General features: G+C 36.2%; 1 protein-coding gene and 1 long non-coding RNA gene across 5 annotated transcripts; both read left to right on the top strand.

Annotated features, from left to right (window-relative positions):
- The first annotated feature begins 1,501 nt into the window (after positions 1-1,501).
- LOC129429351 (Ig lambda-1 chain C region) lies at positions 1,502-15,875 on the top strand. Of its 4 annotated transcripts, XM_073856877.1 has the most exons (4): positions 1,502-1,644; positions 1,721-2,050; positions 14,480-14,509; positions 15,551-15,875. In XM_073856877.1, the coding sequence occupies exons 1-4, from the start codon at positions 1,563-1,565 to the stop codon at positions 15,868-15,870; spliced, it is 762 nt and encodes a 253-aa protein (XP_073712978.1). In that variant the 5' UTR covers positions 1,502-1,562; the 3' UTR covers positions 15,871-15,875. The 4 variants fall into 4 exon arrangements, 2 of the variants coding, with proteins under 2 accessions (XP_073712978.1, XP_073712979.1); XR_012359103.1 differs by lacking the exons at positions 1,502-1,644; positions 1,721-2,050 and adding an exon at positions 13,343-13,490 and having other exon boundaries at positions 14,427-14,509; positions 15,551-15,673; XM_073856878.1 differs by lacking the exons at positions 1,502-1,644; positions 1,721-2,050 and adding an exon at positions 13,567-13,899.
- Positions 7,406-10,087, top strand: LOC141350981 (uncharacterized). Its single transcript, XR_012359111.1, has 3 exons — positions 7,406-7,627; positions 9,669-9,772; positions 9,897-10,087. It is a non-coding gene; the product is annotated as an uncharacterized lncRNA (long non-coding RNA).
- Positions 15,876-21,809: the final 5,934 nt, after the last annotated feature.

Below are 21,809 nucleotides of genomic sequence, written 5' to 3'. Positions count from 1 at the left end.
GCGAGGTCCTTTTTATTCCTGTCTCCTCTATAGAAATAACAACTTGTGTCATATAGCTCCGAGTGACTGCTTGAGTGAGTGACTCCGGGCGGGGCTGCCACCACCTGATTGGTTAACGCGGCGCAAAATTCCGCCAATTTTTTAGCCAATGAAGCAAACTCACTCTGTGCCTAATGCTAAAAGCAGAAGTGACTGTGATCAGTGAGGAGGTTTTTGTCATGATGTGAATCGCTGTGATACCCACTCCTTAGCAGAGTTGTCCCATGTCTTACAGTAATACACAGCTGAATCTCATCTACATTATTGATGATCAAACTATAATCCCAGGTAGCATGCAACCATTGAAACAGTGTTGGGAATCGTTGATTTGTCGGTGTTGATGCCATTGAGTCAATATCGGGTTTGCACCCTCCATTGATATTGAAAAATGAAAATCTCATCAATGGTGATGATCAACAAAAGAAAGCTTCATGCATTGCAGTTGATCGTTTTATATGAATTTGTTTGATGATTGTCACCATTGTTGAGATTTGTAGGATGAGTAATGATGTCTGAATGTGTCAGCAGTTTTTCTGTTTGTCTTGTCACAGTGTATTTACAAACCAAAACAATTATAAATGTCAAAAACGGATCAACATAATCATGTAAAGCAGCTTAATTTTATATCATCTGGACATCTTCACAAAAAGCAACTTTGAAACACATCTTTCTTTACCAATGCACATGTTTCTACATAAACACATACAAACATTAAAAAAAGAAAAGAAAGATTTAACTTAGTGAATAACAAGAGTCAATGACCCAACTAAAGCAAATACTGATCACAATAATGGTGATTTGTTGAAATCTCCATATTTTTTCAATGTTAATGGAGGGTGCAGACCTGATATTGATTCAATGCAGTTAACATTGACAAATCAACTGTTTTTAACATTGTTTCAATAGTTTGCATGCTATCTGGGATCTGATTTAGATGAATGTGTTGATGTTAATTTAGGAGCAGAGTAAGCAGATCCATAGGTAGGAGAACTGTTTGGATGATAAAAATATAAGACAAAGTGTGGCACAGCTCCAGTTGTCTGTTTATACCAATGAGCAGCACTATCAGTAACAGTGTCCAGATAACAGTCCAGTGTTGCCGTCTATCCTTTATTTACTGTGATAACTGTAGGATACTACAATTACACCACCGACACCTGAAAACACAAACACAGTTAAAGACTTTAGTTACAATGACCTGAAACACATGCAATAATCTCAACAACGGGAGGTTCATACAAATCCAAGCAGTGAAGAGAAGGAAGAGTTTGATGAGCATGTTTGTAGATGCAGACCGGTTTGTTCTCAGAGATCAGTGAGGGATTACACACTAGATTCAGTTTGTGGGAGGAGCATTTGATGTTTTACATAACATTTATTTGAAGATTGATGTTTGCAGGCAGACTGATGAAACTATTTTGCTCTCTAGCAGGAAGTGAAGCTGATTAGCTGAATTTTAATGAACTTCCTTCTTTCAGAGTTTCTCTTCCTCAAAATCTCTATATGAGAATGAAATTGTCTTCATGTCTTCACTAAACTCAAACAGCTTCACAAACACAGACAAGATGCTGATAATATTCATCAATCTCTTCACTCTTCTCTCATGTAAGTTACACATTTCACTCTTAACATATTGATGTCATGGACATGAAATGAAGGATTTTCTCATTTGTTATTTCAGGTGTCAGTTCAGCTAAAGTTGTCACACAAAAACCCTCAGTACTGACAGAAGATAAAGGAAAATATGTGACTATGGACTGTAATATAGCAAAGAATGAGAATTATGTTTCTTGGTTTAAACAGTTTCCAAATGCAGCTCCTCAGTATGTGTTGAGACACTTTCCTACCCATAGCTCTGCTGATGAGTATGGTGCCAGTTTTTCATCCAGCCATTTCACATCTAAAAAAATGTCAGATCTTGACTATCAGCTAATCATCAGTAATGTAGATGTGAGAGATTCAGCTGTGTATTACTGTTACACATGGGACAGCTCTGTTAGTGAGGGCGTATCACAGTGATTGACATCATGACAAAAACTTCCTCACTGTTCACAGTCACTTCTGCTTTAATACTTCACGAAAAAAATCTGAAGTGTGTTTCATGCTTATAAAACTAAACTGAAATATTGACAATTTTAAAAAGGGTTTGAAAAACATGTTATGCATGGGTATAAATAGTGTGTGCCTATAAAAAGAAAATAAATGAACTTACATAATAGAAGAGGGAGATGTGTGACTGGTAATGTACACGGCTTGTAGCTATGTTTTTTTATGTTAAGAAAAGATAGAAATGGGGACCAGATGTCTTCAAAGGCTGATATCTGCTTCCATATGCGTGCATTGTATTTCTCTATTGAAATCTGTTCGGAAATTTAATTTATCCAATGATTGATGTTGCAAGATTTCTTTGATTTCCAGTTTTAGAGAACTACTTTCTTAGCGACAGCTAGAGAGACGAGCAACGGATTCCTGTATTTTTGCGGGATATGGATTTCAGAAAAGTCGCCAATGAGACAGAGTGTTGGAGATATTGGAATTCTGTGACTCAGGACAGTGGATAATGTCTCAGTGACTGTAACCCAAAATAATTGAACTGGTTGGCATTGCTACCTAAAGTGCATTGTAAACAAATATTGGTGTTGTGTAGGCCCATTTTGAACATTTTACTTTGGGTGATGTGAGTTCTGTGAATGACTTTATATTGTATAAGCTGCAGGTTTGTGTTGTATTTAATACTATTAAAATGTGCATTAAGGTTGTCTCTGAGGGCTTGCCATTGTTTTAGTTGGTGTGCCTTCTGCTCATGACATAACAAAAAAGTTGAGCCTGATATATCCTCATGTTGAGTTTGTGTGTTACGCTTGCCTTGTTATTTTAATACACCACAAAAGGTATTGGAAATGGGCTTAGGTTTGACAAGTAGATACATGTAAAACCTTAAGCTTACCATGTGTCACAAGCCGAATGTCGAGTAAAATCGAATGTAACTGTTATATATGTTATGTTAACAGTGTGACTTGTTAGTTACCTTTAAAAAAATATCAGCGTTATGTGCCTTCAGGTGCCGCTTGACCCCCTGGGGTCCAAAAACGCGAGGCCGCATTTTGACGTGTTTTTTCCTTATCATGGCAGAATCAACTTAAAATACTCCATCATTAATAATCATACACTTACGTGTTTGACATCATTTGAAATGGTAAAGGGTCTTCTTTAATATGTGTTCATTCACAATAACAACAGATCTTTGTGTCTTTGTCAAATAAAGAAAATAAACAGGGTGTGCATCCAGACATTTCTGTCTCCGCCAGCTGTCTCTCAAAACACGTTACAAAAATCAATTGAAACTCCGCGAATACTCGTCAAACAAGCATGATACACACATCCAAAGAAAGCCTGAAATGTCTACTTTTAAACAAGCTAAATATAATCGAAAACAAATATTGCCTGTTTATGTAATCTGCATTGAAGTAAAGAGAGTACCGTTTTTCCTGGCTGACTTCATTATCTTTAATTTGGTCACGCCCTCAGGCTGTTGACATGGTAATGAAGACACGAGCTGTTACAACAACAAGCAAAGCGTAAAGTTTGATCAGATTTAAAGACTTTTTACCGCATGTTTGGATTATAAACTTCATTCACACACGTGAGGAATATCTTCATTTATGTCTGGACATTGAGGAAGAGAAGCATTTATCTTTAACGTTACCTAAGAAGAACAATGGAGAACGCACTGCTGGATTAGAAGTAAGTAACGTTAACAGTTAATTTATAGAAATAAATTTACACGCGACACCGTTTTTATGAGCTCTGCGTTACACTGAGACGCGAGCTTGCGCACATGCGATGTGTTTTTAAAGTTCATACGCGCTTAAAGAAACACGTTTAAAACAGAAGCTAGACGATAAGGGGATGGGCATCTGAAAACAGTCATCTGAAAACAGCTTTTTATATTAATTGCTGCAGATGTTTATCTGAGATTAAGTTTATGTACAAGATAGTATATGAATGTAACTTAGTATCAGTGACATTTACTCATCAGTTATATAAGTAAGGGTATTTCTGTGGACAATTTATGCTCACAGCTGTTTATAACTCTCTTAGAGGTCTGCATCTCTCTCATCAGTACAAAACTATGAAGTGCAAAAACACTTTTTGGAAATAAAGTTATATGGTAACATGAGCCACATGAAGTTTACAGCTCTGTTGTGTATCAGTTTCTTAGTTTATACAAAGTTTTTGAATAGGGTTTCTTTCCAAATAAACTTAAAATGTCCTACTAACCATCATTTCTATTTTGATTATATTGTTAACTTAATAAACCTCAAACAAACATGTATACATTTGTCCTCACATTCTTAGCCCCTGGAGTTCTCCCTGTCTGTTAGTTTCCAAGCCTGATGGAACATTTAGGTTATGCACCGATTACCATAAGGTAAATGACGTGATGGTGCCTGATAATTATCCAATGCCATTTACGGAAGACTGCATAGATAATGTAGGGTCTCCACGCTTTGTCAGTAAATTGGATATGTTAAAGGGTTATTGGCAGGTACCACTCACTCCCAGAGCTTCTAAAATTTTTGCATTTATTACCTCTGATAACTTCTTTCAATAATCGACCATGCCTTTCGGTTTGCGAAACGCACCGGCCACATTCCAACGACTCATAAATTTAGTGCTGGCAGACCTAGCTGTAGCACTTATCTAGATGACCAAATTATTTATTCATTGAATTGAACTGATCATGTCCGTACGTTATGTTCAGTGTTTGAACGACTTGAGAAGGCTTCCCTAACACTCAATTTGGCAAAATGTGAGTTTTGTCAGGCTCCAGTAACTCCCCTTTGTAAGGAAGTTGGTCAGGGTCAAGTTCGCCCTGTTGAGGCCAAGGTCACGGCTGTCTTGGAATTTCCTGTGCCCACAATGTTATGTAGATTCCTCGGTATGGCTGGATACTACAGAGGTTTTTGCAAAAACTTTTCTACCATTGTCCATTCTCTCAACTCACTTCTCAGCCCGTCTAAGCAGTTTGTGTGGTCTAAGGATTGTCAATATGCTTTTGACAGTATCAAAACCCTTCTGTGTAATGCACCTGTACTTTCAACTCCAAACTTCACTTTCCCTTTTAAATTAGAGGTTGATGCCAGTGGTGTCTGCACTGGAGCTGTCCTCCTCCAAGAGGATAAAAATGGCATTGATCATCCCGTTAGTTATTTCTCTCGGAAATTTAACAAACACCAACTTAACTATTCAACAATAGAAAAAAAAGGCTCTTGCTTTCATACTTGCTTTACAACACTTCAAAGTTTATGTTGGTTCCAGCAGTTTACTAGTTACTCTTTATACTGATCACAACCCTTTGGTTTTCTTATCTCGTATGTACAATCATAATCAGCATTTGATGTGCTGGTCTTTGTTATTGCAAAGCTTTAACTTAGAGATTAAAAACAAGAAAGGAGTAGGGAATGTCTTTGCTGACACCCTTTCTAGAGTGTAAATGGTTCTTCCTGTTTTGTGTGTGAACAAACACCTGTTTGTTCTTAAGTGGGTGCTTGTTATGTGCCAGTGTACACACACACCTACTGGAGTTATCTTTTTTCTTTTTTTCTCTTTACACTCTCTCTTTAAATGTTACATCCCTGCCCTAGACAACAGTTGGGGTCGTAACAGTGCTCATCATTTCTCATTATGGCTTTGATTATAAAAGGCATCCACAAAGTTAACAATTGTAGCAAGATGGAGAATGTATTATTAACACTATCAGACTTCCAGGGAGCAATAACATTAACAGTAAGCAAAGAAATTGCTGAGACAATAAAGAATTGTGAGTTAAAAAAAGATTGCTTTATGACGATATAATTTTTTAAAAATTGATTACATTTCGTTTTTACAGATAAAAAATATGCAGCATATATAATGCAACAAGTGCGATCTTCTGCACAGAAACAAGTTAAGGCATTTTTAAACCATAATAACATTTAAAATGACCATGGGTGTCCTCCTCCACATCCAGCATCTCTATCCCAGTGTCCCCCTCCACGTCCAGCATCTTTATCCCAGTGTCCCCGTCCACGACCAGCATCTTTATCCCAGTGTCCCCCTCCACTTCCAGAATCTCTATCCCAGTGTCCCCCTCTATGTCCAGCATCTTTATCTCAGTGTCCCCCTCTATGACCAGCATCTTTATCCCAGTGTCCCCCTCCACGTCCAGCATCTTTATCCCAGTGTCCCCCTCCACGTCCAGCATCTTTATCCCAGTGTCCCCCTCCACGTCCAGCATCTTTATCCCAGTGTCCCACTCCAGTGATTACTCATCTAGCATCTCTTGTCGAGTGCCCTGTTGAAACAAGGAAAATAAATCTTACACAACAATCCTCACAAACACACAATCTTCAATCCCCTTACATGGAGTCCGAATGTCAAGAAACCCAACAAGGTATGCACTGTTTCAAAATGTCCAATAAGTATAAAGTTTATCTCTCACAATTATAAACTGCTGTTTTCACAGAATTCACAGACAGGACTACACTGCTGCTGCTTGACCTCACACAAATGTATCTATGTGTACTATTGGAATAAAATTGTACAAATTGTACATTCTACAAAAAGCATGAGCAAGCTTTCAAAGACAAAGGTGACAACGTCAGCAATGAATAACTGTGAAAGAAACTTTGTAACATAATAACTACCTACAAAAGGGCTAAAGATCGGTGTCGGTCAACAGGACAGGAAAAAGTTACATGCGAGTATTACAAGGTTGGTGTGGTTTTTGTATCGAAATTACTGCAGAATCACTGTTTTTACATTTAAAATTTCTAAAACTTCTCTATTTACATTGTTTCACATGTTTTCTTAAAGCAAATGGAATACTTATTTGGGAAATGTGGAGTTGGGTGTGCACCATCAGGCACAATCTGCTCAACTCCTCTGTTCAACACTACTTTTCCCAGACTACAGTGCTGAAGTCCTCAATAGCACAGGCCTCAAGCTCCCAAGGACATCCTCTCCCAGAAGAGCAACGAGGTCCCTCCACTGCTATGCCTTCCACAGAAACACACAGAATGAGACAAACAAGATCAGCATTCTGTGAAGTTTTTGAAGTGCATTCAGTGAGAAGAACAGCTGTTCACTAGTTCACTAGTGTGGCCTGACTTATGGTGCATTCCGACCAGACACGTTAGGGACGTTAAGCGCGAGTGATTTACATGTTAAGTCAATGCAAAGACGCGAATAGACATCCTGCTGCGCGGTACGCGTGAATGGCGCGGTGCGAATTGAGCTTTTTGCGCGAATGATGCAGCGTGAATTGAGCGTTTCGAGCGTTGACGCGCGAACGGAGCGTTGCCGCCGATTCGCGGGAAACGCTCAAGTTGAAAAATTTGAACTTTGGCGGACATTCGCGCCGCGTTAACCAATCAGGAGCTTTCTCTAGTAGTGACGTGATTACAGGAAGCCAGCAGACGGCGGGGGCAGAAATGCAAAACAATGGAGATCAATCGCCGTGAGACATCTTCGTACTTTTTACCGAAACAGGAATTTAAAAGATCTTGGTTTGGAAGAAAGTGAGTGAGAAGGATCGAACAATCTGGTAAGTTTACTCAATTTGAGATATACATGTAAGCAATGTCCTAATAACTCAATATACGGACTAGGGATGGGCGAGTACAGCATTATCTGTATCTGTATCTGTAAACCATATGAATTATCTGTATCTGTATCTGTACTCGGAGTAGGTGTGGCCTAACCCGGAAGTAGGCGGGGTTTGTCTTGAAATGGGCGGGGCTTTAACCGGTATGTTATTTTAAGCATGCAATTAATATATGGGTTGATCAGAAATTGTTATATTTCTGTTTCACTGATCATAAGAGGGAGAGAGAGAGTGTTTGTTTGTGTGTGTAGCTTAATTTGTAATATTATTTATTATTTATACCACTACTACCTTTATATTTTATGAAACACAGCAAAAAGTGTCAGAGTAAAAAAAAACTGGTTAAAGCTAGTTGATGGTTAAAACGAAAAAACTTAGATGACTGGCAGAGAGAGGAAGAGAGAGGGAGAGTGTGTGTAGCTTAATTAATTTGTAATATTTATAACACTAACTTTAACTTACTACCTTTATTTTTTATGAAATACAGCAAAAAAGTGTCAGAGAGAAAAAACTGACAAGAGAGAGAGAGAGAGAGAGAGAGAGAGAGAGAGAGAGAGTAGCTTAAATTAATTTGTAATATTTATATTATAGCTTAATACCTTTATTTTTGTATGAAATACAGCAAATACGTGCCAGACACTCAGTGTCTGGTTACTGGTTAGAGACAGCTGAAGGTTTAAAAAAGAAAAAAATTATCCGACAGGCAGAGACGCGATGTGAGTTGCATTCACGTCTGAACGAACCCACGTTTACCAGAACTCTGCTGGTTAGTATGTATTAACGTTACAACCCGAAGTAAAAAGCTGAAGAAACCCTAAACATTAATGGAAAAGAACCGTGAACACGAGTGACTGAGGGAGAGAGAGACAGAAAGCTGTTCTGTGTGTGAGTGTGCAGAGCGGGACACAGACAGCTCCCAGCTGAAGGTATAAAAAAAGAAAAAAAAATCTCCGACAGGCAGAGACGCGATGCGCGTTTCATTCACGTCTGAACGAACCAACGTTTACCAGAACTCTCCTGGTTAGTACGTATTTGAACGTTACAACCCGAAGTCAAAAGCTGAAGAAACCCTAAACTTTAACGGAAAAGAACCGCGAACCCGAGTGACTGAGGGAGAGAGACAGAGAGCTTTTCTGTGTGTAAATGAGCAGAGCGGAGCTGCGGGACACACAGCAACACAATACATCTGTATTTGTGTAGGGGAGGGGCGGCGCTGTTACTACTAGCCTATCACAGAACGCTGACACAATCAGCTACCCAATGATGATTTTCATTTAATCCGAGCACAGATATTATCGACTCGTATTACTCGTATAATACTCGTACTCGGCAGAAGTGCTTTATCCGTACCGGATACTCGTTTCAGCCGAGTATCCGGCTCATCTCTAATACGGACTGTTTATTACGTTTATTACCAATATTACCGTTTTTTGGATGCAAAGTGTAGTTTTAAGATGAGTTCAGTCTAGAATATATATGTACAATATTCAAATATGCAGATGATTAGTAGAGACATAGCGCCTATTTGAATGTTTGCTTAGACAGATTCGGGCATGAGATCCAGAGGTAACAGGCAGACGTCAGTGTTCTCCTTCCCCGCTGACCACAGCTTGAACTGGGCTAAATCCCTGACAGGGATTCCCTGGCTCTTATGTAGGCCTATCTGTGTTTAATGGTCAAAACTAAGATTTTATTTGTTTTGGGTCGATAAACCAGTAGTATTTTGTCTTATGAATCTATTACTTGTTTCTTTTATTCATGTTTAGTCTTTTTTAATAAATAATTAAACTATTTATAGTATACACTATTAATTTTCCATGTAGTCTTACATATTGCCAAGTGAAGCAACACAACAGGGCATATATGTTGTTTTTTATAATGAAAAGTCAAAATTAGTTGTTAATGAAAATTAATTTCTCTCTGACTAATGTAATGTGCCATATGTATAATGTTGTATTAATATGTCATATTGTCATTACAGAGCCGACTGGTTCTTTTGATGGTGGTGAGCCTGTGTCCCCTCTGAACCTGCTGCTGCTTCTGCTTCCCATGCCGACCCATCAACATCTGCAGCTGTCCCTGCAGGTAATAATGGCCATGTTTACATGCATGTTATATTTACAGAAAGCACACAACACTGACAATTTGTGAATAAGTTTAATCCTTTTCTGCCTTCTCATTGTACAAAATGTGTTATCATCTGATACAGCACCACCAAGATGAAGAGCTCAGAGAAGGCCTATATAGCAGCCATCAGTGGTGAAGCGGCAGCCTCCTAGAAGCACTCCGGACCAGTCCTGTAGATCCAGCACCGCCTCCACGCTCAGAGGATGAGCTCTTCCTCTTGAGTCTGGTCCCTTCCCTGCAGAGGTTGCTACCTCAGATGAAAAAAAGTTCACAAATTAATTTATTAAAGCAGCACGGTTGTGCTTAATGTGGAGCCTACAATGTAGTTTTAAAAAAGAGGCAGCAATCTCTGCAGGTAATGAACCAGACTTTCTCTCCTCTCCTTCACTTTGGCTCTCCCCCTTCCAAGCAAAATCCTTTCTTATTCCTCTATGTAAATAGTTGTAAAGGTTCTTTGTATATATTGATATATTTTGTATAAATAAATGGTCTATACAGTCACCAAAGGTTTTGCTATTTTACTTTGCGCACAACATAGTAAATCACAGTTTAGACTTTGTTTAGACAACACAGAAGCTGGTGGTGATTGTACGGGAGGAGTCTCCAGTGGTAAGATATCTGAAAGAGAGAGAGAAAAAAAACATTGTCATAAATGCAGATTGCAATTCCATATTAGCAAATATAAAATTATAAAACTGGTGTTTGTGATATCTTCATTTCTCTTTACTTTTTACAGTTAAACAACAACAACCTAATTAAATCCCCTTTACATTTATTTAACATTTGCTCTGATTTGCTTGCTACATTGCAAAAACAGACTATCATTCAATATTATATTATAGCAGTTACCTGCCCAATTAGTTTAAGTAGGAAATATAACAAGTTTTAACAAACATGCCTTACTAAAAACATTATTTGTGTGCATTTTGAGACAAAACAAAGGACACTAATGTATTTTAAGATATGACAGTGCAAGTGGTTTTCAGTTTGGACAGCTCTTACATTTATTTTAGCCTATGACTAGTTTAATCCCTGTCCTTACGAAAGTTAACCATGGTTTTACTAATAATAATCAATACACCAAAATAGTATGGTTACTACACTTTTACCACAAACATACATTCATTTCCATAAGGGGAAACCGCCCCATAGTCTTCTGAACACACAGTTATCAATACTGCACTTGAAATGATAATTAACTTTTGTCTACAACAGTTGGTTTATGCTAATCCCTGTCCGGGAAACCACCCCATTTATGTCTATCGAGGTTCTCAGTCATTAATTACTTGTAATCACACAGAATATTCAATGATTTACTGACCGAAGACCGATAGACAGGCGCTCTGCAGTCCTCAAAGGAAATACTCCCACCGCTGCATGCGGCCGTCAGGACAGCTCTTGAAGGAGTGGGTGAATGCTTGGATCTCCGGCCTGGCAAAAACCCCTCCCATGACGCGAATTTCCGTGTGAATGTCTCGAATGACTAGAATTTCACGCGCGGCTTTCACGCGCGAATACAGCGAGTAAACGCAAAATGTTCAAGCATCTAACTACGCGCGAATAGCGCGTTTTTGCCGCCCCTAGCGCGTCTGGTGTGAACTCACAGTTAGAGGGCCGAAGAAGGCTTAAAGAGAGGCGGAGAAGGGTGTTTGAAAAAAATCTTTTGAGAACAACTCAAAAAAGGCAGTAAATCACAAGAAATGATGATTTATCTATTAAAAAATAAAGTTTAACTATGTAGTCCATTCCCATGTGTATCACATCATTTTTATTGCTCATCACATCATTATTATAGAAATCAGAACACAAATCATTCCTCCCTAGACAGGGGACAGTGGCAGAATACCATGTCAATCATTTGATATTAAGTGCTCAACATCATCCCGTACAATACCATCCACTAAACAGTCAAATAAAAAACTTTGTTCTTAAAATAAGTTTAAGGCAAGTGTTGAAGGTAGAACAAGTCAATGTGAGGTTTACAGATGGCCACAGATTGCATCTCTATAAAGTGATGCATCATTGTGACTGTGGGCTACTGGTGGGAATGGGTCATCCTCCTTATCATCTGCCTGCTGATCCTCCTTAATGTGGTCATTGGATTCCTAGCAGATGTTATGAAGAATGCAACAGGCTATGACTGCAGAAGAAATGTTCTTTCCTTTTTCATGTGCAGAAACCTGAGTCTCCTGAATTTTGAGCTACTGGGTGACACACACTGACATGACAGGACTGCCGCTGACTGTCACAGAATCCTGTAAGTATAACCGAATAGAGCTGTTTCCTATTGATGTAGGCCACAGGATTCTCACAGTGTGGTTTTACCATGTGAATGTGGCGTCCATCAACTGTACAGACAGTTTTAAGAAACCCAGCTCTTTCAAATCCTAACTGGGATATATGCAGGGCTTGTCCTCTGGGCCAAATGATGTAATGTGATAAATGCGTTATTACAAGGAGGACATTCTGGAAGAAGGTTGATGAGTTGGTTCAGGTGTTTCAATTAAATAAGAAGACATCTAAAACGTTCTGGGAGGGTGTCCTCAAGGACCAGGATTGAGAAATACTGCTCTATAGGACTCTTGGTTGGAAAGAGTCCAGAGAGAGGCAAGTATAATGTTTGTCAGCAGCACCTTAGTCTGCTGTGTGTTCATGTAAAATGACCAAGTGTATTTATAAGATCCTGCCTTAGGAAGAGAAAAAATAGTTATCATATAATAAAAACATGAACACATCTCACATACGACAGCACAAGATTTGAAACTACCTAAGCTTAAACCAAAAATGTAATATACATTTTCACAAAATATAAATAGGGCAAAAGGCTCATCTGTACAATATGACTTTAATTTTGTGTTTTTAAAAGCATCTTGCTTTATTAGTTTCTTTGTTTACTTTATTTAACATTAAATAAAAAAATGAAATAAAAATTAAATCACTAAACTTAAATTTATAAAGTAAGCAAGTAATAGCCTGAATGTTAGATATAAGTTAAACATGAAAATGGATTTCTTCTTTTGTAGTTGAATCACACAGTTGAAAGTTAAAGAATGAGTAGCATTCTTTGTATTTTTTACAATAATGCAATAATTATATCAGACAGCTTGACCATCTATAAACAAACGGTGCTATATAGCACCAAAAGTGGTTCTTTGCTCGTAATCATAGAAGAACCGTTTTTAGTGCCATACAGCACCGGCGAATCACCAGCGAAGCACCTGTGCAGAACCACATAGTGCCATGCAGAACCATATGTGGTGCTATATGGCCCCTATTTGGTTCTACACAGGTGCCTCACCGGTGCTCCACCGGTGCTATATGGCACTAAAAACGGTTCTTCTATGATTACGATCCAAAGCAACAGTTTTGGTGCTATATAGAACCGTTTGTTTTTTTAGAGTGTAGATTCAGTTTGTGGGAGGAGCATTTGATGTTTTACATAACATTTATTTGAAGATTGATGTTTGTAGACAGACTGATGAAACTCTTTTGCTCTCTAGCAGGAAGTGAAGCTGATTGGCTGAATTTTAATGAACATCCTTCTTTCAGAGTTTCTCTTCTTCAAAATCTCTATATGAGAATGAAATTGTCTTCATGTCTTCACTAAACTCAAACAGCTTCACAAACACAGACAAGATGCTGATAATATTCATCAATCTCTTCACTCTTCTCTCATGTAAGTTACACATTTCACTCTTAACATATTGATGTCATGGACATGAAATTAAGAATTTTCTCATTTGTTATTTCATGTGTCAGTTCAGCTAAAGTTGTCACACAAAAACCCTCAATACTGACAGAAGAAAAAGGAAAATCTGTGACTATGGACTGTAATATAGGAAAATATCAGAGCAACTCTGTTCCTTGGTATAAACAGCTTCCAAATGCAGCTACTCAGTTTGTGTTGCGTTCCCAACCATCTGATGGCTCTCCTGGCCAGGATGGTGACAGTTTTTCATCCAGCCATTTCACATCTAAAAAAATGTCAGATCTTGACTATCAGCTGATCATCAATAATGTAGATGTGAGAGATTCAGCTGTGTATTACTGTCAGACATGGGACAGCTCTGCTAATGAGGGCGTATCACAGTGATTCACATCATGACAAAAACCTCCTCACTGTTCACAGTCACTTCTGAGAGCTGACTGACATTATTATTACTGATCAAAACACATTAATAAAATATTATTTAGAAAGTATCAGTATAATTTAAAACAGTTTTTTTGTTTTATATACTTTTATTTAATATTACAGATGATTATTTAACAATAGGCTATTATTGGAAATATGTGAAGGTTGACTGGAAAAATAATGAAATCATAAACAAAAATCAAATCATAATAATATAAAAAGTCAAATCATGACTTCAAATCCAAATCACTGTTTCTTTACAGAGTTACTCTTCATTTATAATAAACTCACTGAAGAAGTTTACTGATGTGACTCTGGATTATAAATAATGTAAATAATGTCATCAGTTTGTGTTGAGATTTAATGATTATAAAACAAGTGTTTAAATTACAAGTATGTCAGAATAATATAAAATAACTAAAGGACACAGAGATGAGTTAAAGTTGAGTGACTGTTTCACTTCTGTTTGTATCACATCAGAGACTGAGGAGGTTTTTGTACGACTGAAGATCTGAAATCTATCACTGTGGTATTCGGACAAGGAACAAAACTCATTGTGACCGGTAAGTCATCTTTCTACTCACATACTAAGCTGTTTTTATATGTATTTAAATAAATGAAGAGACATTTTCATAAAATAAAATAAAAATGATTTGTATCTGTTTTTGGTGTATTACATTTTGGAGAAACATTTTACTGCTTATTCAACACTAAGAAAGGTTTCATGTGCATTTTTACCTGGATTTATGCTTTTTGTTCATCCAGTATTTATGTATTTTTGTAACTTTTTAACAGCACACAAATTTCTGCTCTACATTTTAGAATATTGTAAAAATTGGCAGCATTTTTGTCAAATCAACACATACTTTTATGTTAATTTAACTTAAATTTCAACTTGAATTTATAAATTATGTCAACTTTAAAGCCCAAACTTGTATCATGAATTGACCAAGTTGTTTTAACTTTGTGCTGCATTTTTTTTTCAATGCAGTGTTCAATGATAGTTAAAGTTTTGTTCAATTTAATCACCTGTTAAAGATTAATGTTAATAACAAAAATGATGATTGCATTTACAGTTGTTCCAGTTCTCTAGAAATAAACCTTTAGAAAACCAATTAACCTGTTTAAATAAGTCAAGTACAAGATCAATAATAAATTTGGATTGAGATGGATTTACTTAAATTTACGCTTTTTCATTACAAACATTTTGAGGCTTTCAAACGCATTATTAAATGTTGTTTACAGAATATAGTAGTAAATTTATCAATTAAACTTGATCTTTAATCTTGAGAGACTCTAATGTTGTGAAATATAAAATGTTAATCAGCTAAACACTTATTATTTAGTGATAGGTTACTAGAAGGGTTACTTTTAATTGTTTTTTATTTTACTTTTATTTATTCTTCCTTTTAATTCTTTACTTCCATTGTTTTATTATTATGTGTTTTTTATCACCATGTCTATTTTATATATCTAACTTTTTTACTTATGTTAAGCGCTTTGAGAAATGAGTTTTAAAGGCGCTATACAAAATAAAGATATTATTATTATTATTATAAAGTGCATTTATTTCTTGATCTTTCTTCATGATTTGTGTTGTGTAGATTCAGGTGTTTCTCCTCCTGTTGTGAAGATTTTGCCTCCATCCAGTGAAGATGTGAGCTCCAGTAAAGTGACTCTGGTGTGTTTGATCAATGACATGTCTGTGGGATTTGCTGATGTGAGTTGGTTTGTGAATGGAAACTCAGTTACTGATGGCGTCTTCACCGGATCTGCTGAACAGCAGCCGAATGAGAAATTCAAGTTGAGCAGTTATTTAACCATTGAGAGATCAGAGTGGGAGAAAGACAAAGATCTCACATGTAAAGTGACTGCTGCTGGAAAGATCACAAACACAAAGATCAAGAAATCTCAATGCAATTAATAAATGCAAAGATTATTTTGTTTTCATAAAAGCATTTTTTATTATTTGCTGCAATAAATAATGATTATAGAAACAATTGAATGTTTAAGTATGAGATTTAATTTCTGCAAACATTTCAGCTTTTGATTTTATTGTAATTTTTATTTCGATTCGAATTTGAATAAACTTCATGATAATCAAACTATTATTTTAATCTAATTGATTTTGGGGGAAACTGATAAAATTGAGAAATATTAATTAATGATTTAAGCCTAAAAGAAAGAAATGAATAAACCATTTTCAGTGTGAATATACAGAAATCTCTATCATTAATATATTGCTTATCTGTTTCCTGCATTTTTAAATGAATGAAGAAGAGAAGAGTAAATTGTAGTTAACAGAACTGAATTTCAAATGAAGTCTAATGATGAGAAAATAAACTAGAAAGAGTTCATGAAAGATTTTTAATTTATTGAATTATTCAAAATAATTTAAGTTACAATGAAAACATCATGAAAAAGCTTTGAGTGTAAATATCTTGGATATTATTGAGAATAAAGATGAATAAAGTCATTAAAGTTCATCAGGCAGTGTTGAAGTTTCTCTTCTTGTTGATTCAGTGAAGTGTGGAGATTTTTGAAGAAGTTTTGCTCTGACACACAGGAAACACCTGCTGTTATAACACTCATTTATTTTAACTGCATATGTAAATACTTTATATCATCTATTATCTTTATTATCACTTGATGTTTATCCAACCAGTGAGGATCATTCAGATAAACTTTATTGTTGTTTATGTTGTTGTCTTTCCATCATATTCTACATGAAAATACAGAATAATACAATTTAAAGATTTTCATGATCTTAAAAAAAGTTTAGATTGATTAATTCATAGCCTATAGTTGATGCAGATGTATTTTGCATTTATATATTCTGATCATATATCTGGTATTTTGGTGTTTGTAATTAACAATCATTGTACATAATTAAATAAATGAAATATATCCTGACTTTAATCTATAGTAAACTCAAATGACACACAAGATGTTATGTTAAGATCTCAAGAGACAGTTATGGTCCTCACACACTTCAGTTTGTTAGATTCATCTGTTCACTACACATTTATACACTTAGATGTAAATTGTGAGGTTTCTCACTCAAGATGAAAACAAACCGACTCAAACCCACAAAGCAAAAGCTTATAGTTTAATCTGCATCAATGTGTTATATTTTCTAAAATAAAAAAATCTGCCACCATATTTATTTTTAAAAGTCTGATAGGTCTCAGCTTTTGTGTCCCGGTGACAATCGTAGTGGGAGGGAAAAGCAAGTGATGCCCCCGTAGGCTAGACCGTCTCATTTCAGTTCACTTCGTGGCATTTAGAGGCTGCCCACGTAGAAGGTGACGTTCTCGGGACCTTTCGCAACGTTCCCTAAAAGTTCTCTAAAGAGGATGAAAAGACCTGAACCTTTAGAGAACATTAGGTACATTCCTAAAACGTCCTTTGTTGGTTATAAAAGTCTTGCAGTTCAAGGTTCCTCATGTGACTTTAGGGGGACGCCCGAGACATTTACAGAACATTCCCACATGGTACTATTTTGGTCATATCATAACGTTCCTGATATGGCTGTAGGATGACGTTCCATATTGGTTATCCTGTGGTCACATAAGAACGTTACAGATAGGACACCTGAGACATTAACAGAACATTCCCACATGGTACTATTTTGGTCATATCATAACGTTCCTGATATGGCTGTAGGATGACGTTCCATATTGGTTATCCTGTGGTCACATAAGAACGTTACAGATAGGACACCTGAGACTTTAACAGAACATTCCCACATGGTACTATTTTGGTTATATCATAACGTTCCTGATATGACTGTAGGAAGACGTTCCATATTGGTTATCCTGTGGTCACATAAGAACGTTACAGAAAGGACATATGGAACATTAACAGAACATTCCGACATGGTACTATTTTGGTCGTATCATAACGTTCCTGATATGACTGTAGGAAGACGTTCCATATTGGTTATCCTGTGGTCACATAAGAACATTACAGAAAGGACATTTGGAACATTAACAGAACATTCCCACATGGTACTATTTTGGTCGTATCATAACGTTCCTGATATGACTGTAGGATGACGTTCCATATTGGTTATCCTGTGGTCACATAAGAACATTACAGAAAGGACATTTGGAACATTAACAGAACATTCCCACATGGTACTATTTTGGTCGTATCATAACGTTCCTGATATGACTGTAGGATGACGTTCCATATTGGTTATCCTGTGGTCACATAAGAACATTACAGAAAGGACATTTGGAACATTAACAGAACATTCCCACATGGTACTATTTTGGTCGTATCATAACGTTCCTGATATGACTGTAGGATGACGTTCCATATTGGTTATCCTGTGGTCACATAAGAACATTACAGAAAGGACATTTGGAACATTAACAGAACATTCCCACATGGTACTATTTTGGTCGTATCATAACGTTCCTGATATGACTGTAGGATGACGTTCCATATTGGTTATCCTGTGGTCACATAAGAACGTTACAGAAAGGACTTTTGGAACATTTACAGAACCATCCTACATGGTCCTCTGTTGGTCATATAATATTGTTCCTGATATGACTTTAGGGGGACGTCCCATATTGGTTATCCTGTGGTCACATGGCAACGTTACAAAGAGGACATTTGGAACATTAATAGAATGTTCTTACATGGTCCTCTGTTGGTCATTTAATAATGTTCCTGATATCACTAGGAGGACAAAATATGAAATTACAGTTAGAGCATTTTATTTTTATAGGCAGTTAATAAAAAGGATGTGTCAATGTGCAGTGAACCATACAAACAAAGTAATAAATAAATGATTTCAGAATGAAGAAAAATAAATGAGTGATTCAGTCTGCACTATCGTACATCAGACAAAGACAAATAGTAATTAAATAAGACTTTACATTACATTGTGTTAACAAGCACAAAAAATACTAGTAAATAATACTATACTAATATGTATTATGTTGTACTCTCTGAATATAATGATGTAGATTGCAATGCATCTTGGAAACAGTAGTCAGTTAACAGCAACAGCGTTCAATCCGCTTTATGAAAAGAACTACCTTTCCCATAATGCAACAGCTTACAAGAGGACCCGGAAGTCACATGAAATTCAAACTGCCACACTTGACGACGCGTGATCTTTGTTTTGTCTTTATATAATACTGTAAGGTAAGTTAAGATACTTTTCTTTTTAAATAGATTTCACTCGTTGTTCTACAGCGAGTTACATAAATGTTTTTTCTGTTTATTTGCTATTCTTTTCTGTGATGTTTTTTATTTCTATGTTAGGCTATATATTCTTATTTGCCATTTAAAGTATAATGATAAACATGCAGGCTTACAGTGAGCTAAACAATTTTCATAAAGAGGATGTTAAAAAAATCTTTAAGATGTTCGATCTTTACAAAATAAATTAATGCTCAGCCCACAAAGTAGCCAACCAAAGATCAAATGATTTGTGTACAAAACAAAAAATCAACACTTTTTGGAAATACTTTTGTAAAGGAATTTAATACCTAAAAATCATAAATTAGCGTTTGTCTTACAAAAAAAATGTAATCATTATTGTGCTTTGTTTGCAGAAGTCATGTACCACACATTGTCAAACCTGAAGAAGTATCTTCCTGCAATCTGGGTAAAGAAGGTGTAACTTTAACACACATTATTTAAAAACATAAGAGTCATGTTCATTATTTATCTTTGTGTAATTTGATTTAAATTACAATATTGAATGTATTGAATTTGTTAAATTTTGTATGAGGTAATTTCTTGTATGGGTTAATTTGCCTAATATTAGTATTAGATAAAAAAGCACAAGTGTTTTGGCTTAAAAGTGACAGCATGTTTTAAAAATGTTTCAGGTACTGGGGCTTGGATTGTTTGAAGTAGTAAAGAATAATGGCAAATAATGAAGCAGGCAATAAAAAATACTTGACCAAGAAGTTTTGGAGCTTAACATTTTTGTAGTTTGTAATTGCTTTTTTCTTTAAGTTGGTAATTTGAAAATCTTTCTGGAAGTCTGAAATCTTCCTACATATTTTTTTCACATCTCGATTTGAATGTTAAAAATCTTAGTTCTGGGATTTGTGATGTTTTGTAATATGTGTTTTTGCCCTTACTTATGCATTTTATGTAAATCTATTTTTAACTGGATTTGTATTTGTATGCTCTTATTCTGCAGGCTCCAGACCTGGAGATTGAAGTTCCTAAAGGTTGATGTTTATCAAGCTTGTGACCTTATCACATGGTGTTATTTTTTTACATTTATATATCTAATACACATTTGCACATCTGTAAACATAAATTTAATATTTTGTGGGCTATTTTTTATTTTATTTAACCAGTTGTTGTATATTGAAATATGTTACATTTTATGCACTCCAAATGTAAATGTTTTGTTTTAATTGCATCTTTATTGTTTAAAACAATTTAATTAATGTGGGTTTTTGTTAGCTTTTATGTTATTCTTGTATTTTTTGGCTATTTATTTGTTTTTGTTTTTTTTTATCCTTCTGTTAATTTGCCAGATTTTGACCTTCTATTTGTTTTTCCTGTAATCTTACTTCAATTATTTTCTGTGTTTCTCAATGATACATTTTTGTCACAGTCCCAATTTGTTCCTGCTTGTTTCTCCACTGTCAGGTGAGGATAATAACAAACACAGTTCAGGTGAGAGAGTGAAAAGGATTATGGGAAATGAAGTCCAAATGGATGATGAACGGGGAACCGTTCATCATTCATTTGGACTTCATTTCCCATAATCCTTTTCACTCTCTCACCTGAACTGTGTTTGTTATTATCCTCACCTGACAGTCATCCCCCTCATCACTCCATTGTCTAAAAACCCTGCTTTTCCCTTTGTCTAGGTCAGTTCTTGTTTATAGTGATGTGTTGTGTGTTTTGCTGTTTACCAGTTTCCATGTTCCTTGTTTTATATTAATTAAAGATTATCATTTTGGATTCATCATGATCTCCATCTCATCCTTTATCCTCCACCACACCAACCGTATCGATTTCACAGTATAATTATATATTGTTTGAGTTATGGCTATGTTCTGGGGGTTCTGGATAAGTTGTGGGTGAGTCTCAAATGTTCTGGGAACTTTACTAGGCAATGTCCTTAACACCAGCGGGGTCGTTCTTGGAACATAAAATTTCTACATAAAATATGGTTCCCTTAACATTTCCAGAACGTCCTGAATGTTCCGTGAAGGTCTGCCAAATAACGTCCTTCAACCTTTTAAAGAACTCCACATCACGTCAGTCTTGGAACGTTCTGGGAACTTTACTGGGCAACGTCCTTAACACCAGTGGGGTCGTTCTAAGAACATTATGGGAACGTAAAGTGTACATAAAATATGGTTCCCTTAACATTTCCAGAACGTCCTGAATGTTCCGTGGAGGTCTGCCAAATAACGTCCTCCAACCCTTTAGGGAACTCCACAACACGTCCGTCTCATAACGTTCTGGGAACTTTACTGGGCAACGTCCTTAACACCAGCGGGGTCGTTCTGAGAACGTTATGGGAACGTAAAATTTCTAGGGGGGTGCTGCCTTCAAATATTGAGCCTTGCCTTCAAAGTCCGCGGCCTTAAAAGGATCCAGACCCTGAATTGGGATGCACCCTCATTTTGTTCAAACTAAACCAATGCTCACACAGCAGTCATTGGCCAGTTTACTGAATGACATATCATAGTCATATTAACCAATCATACTCAAAGCAACATGACGAGTCAGCCTATACAATTTGGTAACACTTTATTTCGAGAGTCCACATTAGACATTTTCTAATTATAAGTAACTTTGCAACTACTTATCCTACAAATCTTTACAGTATTAGTAGACTGTCTGCTTAATATCTATTCACAC

Source organism: Misgurnus anguillicaudatus, chromosome 19, assembly GCF_027580225.2.
Source record: "Misgurnus anguillicaudatus chromosome 19, ASM2758022v2, whole genome shotgun sequence".
In the NCBI taxonomy this organism is placed as follows: Eukaryota; Metazoa; Chordata; class Actinopteri; order Cypriniformes; family Cobitidae; genus Misgurnus; species Misgurnus anguillicaudatus.
The sequence above is the reverse complement of the archived record's forward strand: the minus strand, read 5'-3'. Positions and strand labels throughout refer to the sequence as shown.